This window comes from Pteropus vampyrus, unplaced genomic scaffold, assembly GCF_000151845.1.
Source record: "Pteropus vampyrus isolate Shadow unplaced genomic scaffold, Pvam_2.0 Scaffold515, whole genome shotgun sequence".
NCBI lineage: Eukaryota > Metazoa > Chordata > Mammalia > Chiroptera > Pteropodidae > Pteropus > Pteropus vampyrus.
The window spans coordinates 514,020-525,558 of record NW_011889296.1 but is presented as its reverse complement, the minus strand read 5'-3'; the positions used below and the strand labels follow the sequence as shown (position 1 = coordinate 525,558).

The following is an 11,539-nucleotide window of genomic DNA, read 5'->3' as shown; positions in this document are numbered from 1 at the left end:
GCATTTTGAGGAACTGCCAAAGTGTTTTCCAAGGAAGCTGCACCATTTTACATTCCCACCACCTATGTAAAGAGGGTTCCAATTTCTTCCTATCCTCACCAACTCTTCTTCTTGTCTGTCTGTGATTCTAGCCATTTTAGTGAGTGTGAAGTGGTAGCTCGTGGTTTTGATTTGCATTTCCGTGATGGTTTATGATATTGGGCATCTGTTCCTGTGCCTATTTGGCTATTTTCTTATCTTCTTTGCAGAAATGTCCATTCAGGTCCTTTGCCAATTTGTTAATTGCATTATTTGTCTTTTTGGTTTTGAGTTGTAAAATTCTTTGTGCATTCTGGGTACAAATCCCTTATCACATATGTGATTGGCAAATATTTTCTTCCATTCAGTGGGTCGTCTTTTCACTTTCTTCTCTTTTTTTCCCTCTAGAGGACATCAACTACAGAATGACTCTCTTGATAGTGTCATTCGAAGAACAGAAGTGTTTCATTTTGATGGTCTAGTTTACTTAATTTTTTCTTTTTTTTCTTTATTTTTATTTTTCTTCTTCTTATTATTTAAATTTATCGATTTAAATTAGTTTCAAGTATACAGTACATTGGTTAGACATCTATATAGTTCATAAAATGATCCCCTCAGTTGCTCCCTCCCTTCCTTAGCCCTCCACCTAGCCATTACCTTACTACTGACTGCCTTCCCTGTGCCGTGCTCCCTATCCCCTTGACCATCCATCAACTACTAACTTGTACTTCTTTAACCCTTCACCCCATTCTCCCAGGCTCACACCCCCTTGCCCTCTGTCTGTCACCAAATTTTCCACTATATTCGTGAGTCTGTTTTGGATTAGTTTCTTCTTTTCGTTCCTTAGATTCCGCATATAAGTGAAATCATATGGTATTTATCTTTCTCTGTCTTATTTCAGTCAGCATAATACCCTCTAGGTCCATCCATGTCATTGCAAATGGTAGGATTTCATTTTTTTACTGGCTGAGTAATATTCCACTGTATATATAAACCATATCTTCTTCATCCAATTGTCTGTTGATGGGCACTTAGGTTCCTTCTATATCTTGGCTATTGTAAATTGTGCTGCCATGAATATTGGAGTGCATAAATGTTTATGAATTATCGTTTTGGTTTTCTTTGGATAAATACCCAGAAGTGCAATTGCTGGGTCAAAAGGTAGATCCATTTTTAATTTTTTGAGAAACCTCCAGACTGTTTTCTGTAGCAGCTGTACCCATTTGCAATCCCACCAACAGTGTAAGGGTTCCCTTTTCTCTGCATCCTCGCCCACACTTGTTTTTTGATTTATTGATGATAGTCATTCTGACAGGCGTGAGGTGATATCTCATTGTGGTTTTAATTTGCATTTTTCTGATAGTTAGCGACCTTGAGCATCTTTTCGTATGTCTATTGGCCATCTGTATTTCCTCTTTAGAGAAGTATCTGTTCAGGTCTTCTGCCCATTTTTTAATTGGATTGTTATTTTTTTTGTCGTTGAGTTGAATAAGTTCTTTATATATTTTGGATATTAACCTCTTTATCAGATGTATCATTAGCGAATATCTTCTCCCAAACAATTGGTTGTTTTCTTGTTTTGTGGATGGTTTCCTTTGCTGTACAAAAACTTTTTAGTTTGATTTAGTCTCATTTGTTTTTTTTTCTTTTGTTTCCCTTGCCCGAGGAGATATGTCTGAAAATAAATTACTAGTAGCAGTATCAGAGAGATTACTGCCTATGTTTTCTTCTAGAAGTTTTATGGTTTTGGGTCTTACATTTAAGTGTTTAATCCATCTTGAGTCTATTCTTATATACGAGGTAAGAAGGTGGTCCAGCTGCTTTTTTTTACATGTATCTGTCCAATTTCCCCAGTACCATTTATTGAAGACACTGTCTTTACCCCACTGTATATTCTTACTTCCTTTGTCATATATTAAATGAGGGTATAGGCATGGATTTATTTCTGGGCTCTCTATTCTGTTGCATTGATCAATGTATCTGTTTTTATGCCAGTACCATGCTGTTTTGATTGTTGTAGCCTTATAGTACAGTTTGATATCAGTTAGTGTGATACCTCCAACTTTGTTGTTCTTTCTTAAGATTCTCGTGGCTATTTGGGGTCTTTTATGGCTCCATATAAATTTTAGGATTATTTGTTCTAGCTTTCTGAAAAATACCATCGGTATTTTGATAGAGATTGCATAGAATCTATAGATTGCTTTGTGTAGTATGGACATTTTATCAATGTTGATTCTTCCTACCTGAGCATGGTATATGCTTCCATTTATTTGTATCATCGTCAATTTCTTTTTCAATGACATAATTTTCTGAAAACAGGTCTTCTACTTTCTTGGTTAATTTGATTCCCAGGTATTTTATAGTTTTCAATGCAATTGTAAATGGGATTGTTTTCTTAATTTCTCTTTCTGAAAGTTTATCATTGGTGTATAAAAATGCCACTGACTTCTGAATGTTTATTTTGTAACCTGCTACTTTACTGAATTCATTGATCAGTTCTAACAGTTTTTTTGGTGGAATCTTCAGGGTTCTATATATAGTATCATGTCATAGGCAAATAATGAGAGTTTTACTTCCTTTCCAATTCAGATGCCTTTTATTTCTCTTTCTTGTCTTGTTGCTGTGGCTAAGACTTCCAACGCAATGTTGAAGAGGAGTAGTGTAAGTGGGCATCCTTGTCCTGTTCCTGATCTTAAGGAAAATGCTTTTAGCCTTTCCCCATCGAGTTTGATGTTGGCTGTAGGTTTGTCATATTTGGCCTTCAATATGTTGAGGTATGTTCCCTCTATTCCCACTTTGCTGAGAGTTTTTATCATAAATGGATGCTAGATTTTGTCGAGCACTTTTTCTGCATCTATTGATGTGATTATATGGTTTTTATCTTTCGATATGTTACTGTGGTGTATCTCATTAATTGATTTGCAGATATTGAACCAACCTTGCATCCCAGGAATAAATCCAACTTGATTGTGGTGTATGATATTTTTAATGTATTGCTGAATTCAGTTTGCTAATGTTTTGTTGAGGATCTTTGCATCAATGTTCATAAAAGATATTGGCCTATAGTTTTCTTTTTTTGTAATGTCTTTGCCTGGTTGGAATCAGGGTAATGGTGGCCTCAAAAGGAGTTAGGGAGCCTTCCCTCTTCTTGAATTTTTGGGAATAGTTTGAGAAGAATAGGTGATAATTCTTTGCAGGTTTGATAAAATTCGCCTATGACGCCATCTGGTCCAGGACTTTTGCTTTTTGGAAGGTTTTTGATTACTGATTCTACTTCATTGGTGGTAATTGGTCGGTTCAGATTTCTGTTTCTTCTAGACTCAGTCTTGGGAGACTATATGTTTCTAGGAATGTGTCCATTTCTTCCAGACTCTCCGATTTGTTGGCGTATAATTGCTCGTAGTATTTTCTTATGATCCTTTGTGTTTCTGTGGAGTCTATAGTTATTTCTCCTCTTTCATTTCTGATTTTATTTATTTGAGTCCTCTGTCTTTTTTCCTTGATGAGTCTGACTGAGGGTCTGTCAATTTTGTTTATCCTATCAGAGAACGAGCTCTGGGTTTCATTAACCTTTTGTATTGTTTTTCTAGACTCTGTTTCAGTTATTTCCGCTCTGATCTTTATTATTCCCTTCCTTCTGTTCACTTTGGGCTTTGTTTGCTGTTCTTTTTCTAGTTCTTTTAATTGTAATGTTAGGTTGTTTATTTGAGCTTTTCTTGTTTCTCGAGGTAGGCCTGTATTGCTATGAATTTCTCTCTTAGGACTGCTTTCGCTGTGTCCCATAAATTTTGAGTTGTTGTGTCTTCATTTTCATTTGTCTCTAGGCATCTTTTGATTTCTTCCTTGATCTCATTAATAACTCATTCATTGTTTAGTGGCATGTTATTTAGCCTCTGTGTGTTTGTGTATTTTCCAGGTTTTTTCTTGTAGTTGATTTCTAGTTTCATACCATTGTGATCAGAGAAGACAGTTGATATGATTTCAGTCTTCTTAAATCTATTGATACTTGATTTGTGTGCTAATATGTGGTCTGTCCTTGAAAATGTTCCATGTGCATTTGAGAAGAATGTATATTTTACTGCTTTGGTAAAATGCTCTAAAAATATCTATTAAATCCATCTGTTCTAGTGTGTCTTTTAGGCCCATTGTTTCCTTATTGATTCTTTGCCTGGAAGATCTGTCCGTTGGTGTCAATGGGGTCTTAAAGTCTCCTACTATGAGTGTATTACTATTGATCTCTCCTTTTATGTCAGTCAATAATTGCTTTATGTATGTAGGTGCTCCTATGTAGGGTATGTGTATGTTTACTAGGGTTATGTCCTCTTGATTTATTGATCCCTTTTTCATTATGTAATGCCCTTTTTTGTCTGTTATTATAGCCTTTGTTTTAAAGTCTATTTTATCTGATATAAGTATTGCTACCCCGGCATTTATTTTATTTCTGTTTGCATGAAATATCTTTTTCCATCCCTTTCCTTGCAGTCTGTGAGTGTCGTTTGATCGGAAGTGGGTCTCTTGTAGACAGCATATGCATGGGTCTTGTTTTCTTATCCATTCAGTTACCCTATGTCTTTTTTTTTCAAATATTTTAAATTAATTAATTATTTATTTTTAGGCGAGGCAACCCTTGGTTGACCTCACAGATTGCAAGGACCTTGTCAGTTTACAATCCCTTATTTTTTATGCCTACAGCACCTGGTCTTCCTAGGTGGTCTCTCATCCAAGAACTAACCAGGCCCGACCCTGCTTAGCTTCCGAGTACCCTATGTTTTTTGATTGGAGCATTTAATCCATTTACATTTAAAGTGATTACTGATAGGTACATAGTTACTGCCATTTTATTATTTGTATTTGTTATTTCTATTTTCTTTTTTACCCCTTCTCTTTTTATCTTTTTACAGAAGACCCTTTAACATTTCTTATAATGCTGGCTTGTTGGCGATGAATTCCTTAAACTTTTTCCTGCTAATTTTTTCTTTTAGTGTCATATCTAAGAAGGCTTTGCCAAACCAAGGTCATAAAGATTTATTCCTAGTTTTTGTTTTAAGAATTTTATAGTTTTAGCTCTTCAAGTTAGGTCTGTGATTATGTTTGGTGTCCCCAAGACCATCCCCAGGTTTGATAATTCACTAGGAGGACTCACAGGACTCAGCATATAGTCATGTAGCTATGAGTAATTACAGCAAAAGGATCCGAAGCAAAATGAGCCAAGGGAAAGGGTGAATGGGACAAAGTCCAGGGGATGCAGGTGCCAGCTTCCGTAGTACTGTCCCAGTAGAGTCACAGAGGATGTGCTTAATTCGCCCTACAAATGTGTTGTGACAACATGTATGCAATATTGCCAACCAGCGAAGCTCATTAAAGACTCGGCACCCAGGATTTTTATTGGGGGCTGCTTTATATAAACGTTCTCACTGTGGCAAATTAGTAAGACTCCAGACTCCCCAGAGGGAAGACAAGTGTTCAGCATAAACGACAGCGTTTGCACAAATAGTCTAGGCTCAGTGAGCCAGTTTTCCATCCTGGAAATGGTGGGAACCCTCCCAAAGTCTAGGTTTCCAAATGCCAGCCAAGGACCCTCATGTAAGCATGCACTTCAGGTTTGCTGTGTTAACTCTTCTGCACAATAACCCATTTAGGCTTAATTTTTGTGTATGGTGTGAGGTGAGGGGTCCAATTTCATTCTTTTGCATATGAATATCCACTTTTGCTAGCACCATTTCCTTAAAAAACTATGTTTACCCCATTTAATTTTCTTGGCACCCTTGTTGAGCATTAATTGATGAAAATATAATGCTTTATTTCTTAACTCCCAATTCCATTCCAATGCTATACATACCTAGCCTATGCCTGTATGACACAATGTTGATTGATTTTTGTAGCTTGGAAATTGGAAATTGGAAGTCCTTCAACTTTGGTCTTCTTTTTTTAAGATTGTATTAACTACCATGGGTCCCTTGAATCGCCATACCAATGTTAGGGTAAGCTTGTCAGTTTCTGCAAAGAAGCCAGTTGGGATTTTGATGAAGATTGTGTTGAATCTGTTGATCAGTTTTGAGAGTACTGCCATCTTAACAGTGTTAAGCCTTCTGATTCATGGACATAGGATTGTTTCTATTTATTTAGTTCTTATTTTTTTTACCATACTGTGTAATTTTCAGGGTATATGTTCTACACTTCTTTCGTTAAATTTATTCCTAAGTATTTTATTCTTTTTGATACTATTTTAAATGGAAATTTTGTCTTATTTTCAGATGTATGAGTGCTACTGTTTAGAAATATAATTGATTTTTGTATATTGATCTTATATCACGAAACTTTACTGAACTCATTAGTCCTAATTGTTCTTCTGTGATTTTTCTTATGTAAAGGATTATGTCATCTACAAATAGAGATAGTTTTACTTCTTCCTTTCCACTCTGGGTGACTTTTACTTCTTTTACTGATCAATAGCCTTTGCTAGCACCTCTACTACAATGCTGGATAGAAGTAGCAAGAGTGAACATGTTTGTCTTGTTTTGATCCTAGGAGAAAAAAATGGTCAATTTCTCACTATTTATCATGTCAGCTGTGGGTGTTTTGTAGATGCCCTTTATTAGACTGAAGAGGTTCCCATTTGTTCCTGTTTTGTTGAGCGTTTTTTTTTTTTATCACGAAAGGGTGTTAGGTTTTATTAAATGCCTTTTCTTCATTTCCTTGGGTGATGTACTTTCTATCCTTTATTCTATTGATATCGTGTATTACATTAATTGATATCCAGATGTTAAAACCACCTTGAATTTGCGGAATAAATCCTACTTCATCATGGTGCATAATCTTGTTTATATGTTGCTGAATTGGGTTTGCTGGTGTTTTGTGGAGGATTTTTCTGTCTGTGTTCATAAGGGATATTGATCTGTAGTTTTCTTGTGATGTCTTTGTTTGATTTATAAGGGTAATACTTGCCTTATAGAATGAGTTGAGAAGTTCCTTTCTCATCTCATTTTGCAAGAGTTTGTGAAGAACCGATATTAATTCTTTGAACGTTTGCTAGAATTCACCAGTAGAGCTGTTTGTGCTTGTGCTTTTCTTTGTGGGAAGTTTTGTAATTACTTATTTGATATCTTTGTTATAAATCTATTCAGATTTTCTATTTCTTCTTGAGTCAGTTTGGATAATTTCTCTCTTTCTAGAAATTTGTCTTTTTCATCTAAATTATGTAATTTATTGACATATAGATGCTGATGGTATGTTCTTATAATCCTTTTTATTTCTTTAAAGTTAGAAGTGATGTCCCATCTCTATCCTGATTTTAATACGCTGAGTCTTTCGTCTTTTCTTTCTTTTTTTTTTTTGATTCATCTAGCTAAAGATCTGTCAATTTTGTTAAAAACATTTTGATTTCATTGGTTTTCTCTATTTTTCTAGTCTCTACTTTATTTCTTTCTGCTGTAAACTTTGTCATTTTCTTCTCCTTGCTTTCTGTTTACTTTGGTCTTTTTTTCATTGTCTCTTAAGGTGCAAGGTTTGGTTATTGATTTGAGATTTTTCTTTTTTATTATTAGTTTCAACTATACAGTACATTGGTTAGACATTTATATAGTTTATGAAACGATCCCCCTGATTGTTCTTTTTGTCCTCTGGCCCTCCACCCAGCCATTACATTACTGCTGACTGCATGCCCTGTGCCGTGCTCCCCATCGTTGTGACTGTCTATCAAGTACTAATTTGTACTTCTTTCAACCCTCACTGCTTTCTGCCAGCTGCCTCCCCCACCAGCACACCAGATTGTGGGTCTGTTTTCGATTCATTTATTCTTTTTGTTTCTTAGATTCTGTATATCAGTGAAATCATATGGAGATTTTTCTTTTTTTAATGCAAGCATTTATAATGTAAATTTCTCTTTAAGCACTGTTTTAGCTGCATCCCGTGCATTTCGATACATTATATTTTTGTTTTCATTCATCTCAGAGTGTTTTATAATTTTCCTCGTGGTTCCCTCCTTAACCCACTGATTATTTAGGGGTGTGTTGTCTAATTTCTACATGTTTATAAATTTCCTTCCCAAATTTCCTTCTGTCGTTGATTTCTAATTCGATGTCATCGTAGTCACAGAACATACTTTCTCTGGTTTCAACTCTTTTAAATTGATCGAGGTGTATGTTAGAGCCATCAGAGCAACAAGCTAAGCCATAGACCAGCTAGAAGTTCTAACAGGGAAAATGACAGCTAAAAACTTTTCAGGTCATCAGTATTTTTATGGCTCTTCTTATGTATCACTAGATTGTTTTCTGAAAGGTTTGTACCAGTTTACGTTGCTGCTAGCTACTCATGAGTCTACTAAATTTACTATAACCTTTTTATCTTGGGTTTTACACTTAGTATGTGGTTTATAATTCTGCAGAGTGTTTATTATTCATTGTATTATACTTTATCAGAGGACAGAGATAACTTTAGATTTATGTTCTTTCCTCTCCTTTTATCCTAAGTCACCCGGAACCTCTATGACTCCAAGTAGTGGCTCCTTTCATAGTGTGTATGATCAACAGACATGTAAAGATAATCGTCAAGGTCAATGGCAACGCCGAAGAAGGCTGGATGGAGCGCTGAACAGAGTGCCAATTGGATTTTATCAAAAAGTATGGAAACTTTTACAGAAGGTGAGTATAACCCATTGTAGATGTCTCTTATTTCCCCCCTCGAAATCCTCGTTCTCCTTGGCTGAGATGCGACATGGAAGTTAGTCATTCTCGTTACCGAAGAGTTTAATCTATAGTTATCTTCTTCAGTAGCAGCTATAACACAAGGTCAAAATGTGTTATGGTAAAGGTGTGAAACCACAAGGCTGTGAGAGTACAAGAGAAGGGACTTCTAAATCTGACCGGGAAGATTGGGTATTTTCTGGCAGAATCAAAATGTGGACTTGGAATCCTGATCTAAGAGGCAAAACAAATGCCCTGCTTTTTTCATTCCATTCTTCTCAGACTATGGATATAACATAGCCACTCTCACATGTGTTTGAAGGCTGGTACTTCTCTGTACAAACACTGTTATTTGGCATATAGAACTTACTAGGGTTATGTCCTCTTGATTTATTGATCCCTTTTTCATTATGTAATGCCCTTTTTTGTCTGTTATTATAGCCTTTGTTTTAAAGTCTATTTTATCTGATATAAGTATTGCTACCCCGGCATTTATTTTATTTCTGTTTGCATGAAATATCTTTTTCCATCCCTTTCCTTGCAGTCTGTGAGTGTCGTTTGATCGGAAGTGGGTCTCTTGTAGACAGCATATGCATGGGTCTTGTTTTCTTATCCATTCAGTTACCCTATGTCTTTTTTTTCAAATATTTTAAATTAATTAATTATTTATTTTTAGGCGAGGCAACCCTTGGTTGACCTCACAGATTGCAAGGACCTTGTCAGTTTACAATCCCTTATTTTTTATGCCTACAGCACCTGGTCTTCCTAGGTGGTCTCTCATCCAAGAACTAACCAGGCCCGACCCTGCTTAGCTTCCGAGTACCCTATGTTTTTTGATTGGAGCATTTAATCCATTTACATTTAAAGTGATTACTGATAGGTACATAGTTACTGCCATTTTATTATTTGTATTTGTTATTTCTATTTTCTTTTTTACCCCTTCTCTTTTTATCTTTTTACAGAAGACCCTTTAACATTTCTTATAATGCTGGCTTGTTGGCGATGAATTCCTTAAACTTTTTCCTGCTAATTTTTTCTTTTAGTGTCATATCTAAGAAGGCTTTGCCAAACCAAGGTCATAAAGATTTATTCCTAGTTTTTGTTTTAAGAATTTTATAGTTTTAGCTCTTCAAGTTAGGTCTGTGATTATGTTTGGTGTCCCCAAGACCATCCCCAGGTTTGATAATTCACTAGGAGGACTCACAGGACTCAGCATATAGTCATGTAGCTATGAGTAATTACAGCAAAAGGATCCGAAGCAAAATGAGCCAAGGGAAAGGGTGAATGGGACAAAGTCCAGGGGATGCAGGTGCCAGCTTCCGTAGTACTGTCCCAGTAGAGTCACAGAGGATGTGCTTAATTCGCCCTACAAATGTGTTGTGACAACATGTATGCAATATTGCCAACCAGCGAAGCTCATTAAAGACTCGGCACCCAGGATTTTTATTGGGGGCTGCTTTATATAAACGTTCTCACTGTGGCAAATTAGTAAGACTCCAGACTCCCCAGAGGGAAGACAAGTGTTCAGCATAAACGACAGCGTTTGCACAAATAGTCTAGGCTCAGTGAGCCAGTTTTCCATCCTGGAAATGGTGGGAACCCTCCCAAAGTCTAGGTTTCCAAATGCCAGCCAAGGACCCTCATGTAAGCATGCACTTCAGGTTTGCTGTGTTAACTCTTCTGCACAATAACCCATTTAGGCTTAATTTTTGTGTATGGTGTGAGGTGAGGGGTCCAATTTCATTCTTTTGCATATGAATATCCACTTTTGCTAGCACCATTTCCTTAAAAAACTATGTTTACCCCATTTAATTTTCTTGGCACCCTTGTTGAGCATTAATTGATGAAAATATAATGCTTTATTTCTTAACTCCCAATTCCATTCCAATGCTATACATACCTAGCCTATGCCTGTATGACACAATGTTGATTGATTTTTGTAGCTTGGAAATTGGAAATTGGAAGTCCTTCAACTTTGGTCTTCTTTTTTTAAGATTGTATTAACTACCATGGGTCCCTTGAATCGCCATACCAATGTTAGGGTAAGCTTGTCAGTTTCTGCAAAGAAGCCAGTTGGGATTTTGATGAAGATTGTGTTGAATCTGTTGATCAGTTTTGAGAGTACTGCCATCTTAACAGTGTTAAGCCTTCTGATTCATGGACATAGGATTGTTTCTATTTATTTAGTTCTTATTTTTTTTACCATACTGTGTAATTTTCAGGGTATATGTTCTACACTTCTTTCGTTAAATTTATTCCTAAGTATTTTATTCTTTTTGATACTATTTTAAATGGAAATTTTGTCTTATTTTCAGATGTATGAGTGCTACTGTTTAGAAATATAATTGATTTTTGTATATTGATCTTATATCACGAAACTTTACTGAACTCATTAGTCCTAATTGTTCTTCTGTGATTTTTCTTATGTAAAGGATTATGTCATCTACAAATAGAGATAGTTTTACTTCTTCCTTTCCACTCTGGGTGACTTTTACTTCTTTTACTGATCAATAGCCTTTGCTAGCACCTCTACTACAATGCTGGATAGAAGTAGCAAGAGTGAACATGTTTGTCTTGTTTTGATCCTAGGAGAAAAAAATGGTCAATTTCTCACTATTTATCATGTCAGCTGTGGGTGTTTTGTAGATGCCCTTTATTAGATTGAAGAGGTTCCCATTTGTTCCTGTTTTGTTGAGCGTTTTTTTTTTTTATCACGAAAGGGTGTTAGGTTTTATTAAATGCCTTTTCTTCATTTCCTTGGGTGATGTACTTTCTATCCTTTATTCTATTGATATCGTGTATTACATTAATTGATATCCAGATGTTAAAACCACCTTGAA

The 11,539-nt window shown here is 35.8% G+C and overlaps 1 protein-coding gene across 4 annotated transcripts in view; it reads left to right on the top strand.

Moving 5' to 3' along the window:
- The window catches only part of PHKA1 (phosphorylase kinase regulatory subunit alpha 1), a 94,389-nt gene that overhangs the window by 75,219 nt on the left and 7,631 nt on the right, over positions 1–11,539 (top strand). For all 4 annotated transcript variants that reach the window (XM_023524978.1, XM_011383358.2, XM_011383357.2 and 1 more), the window contains one exon: positions 8,487–8,657. In XM_023524978.1, coding sequence (XP_023380746.1) covers positions 8,487–8,657 — 171 coding nt within the window. The remainder of the gene's footprint in view (positions 1–8,486; positions 8,658–11,539) is intronic.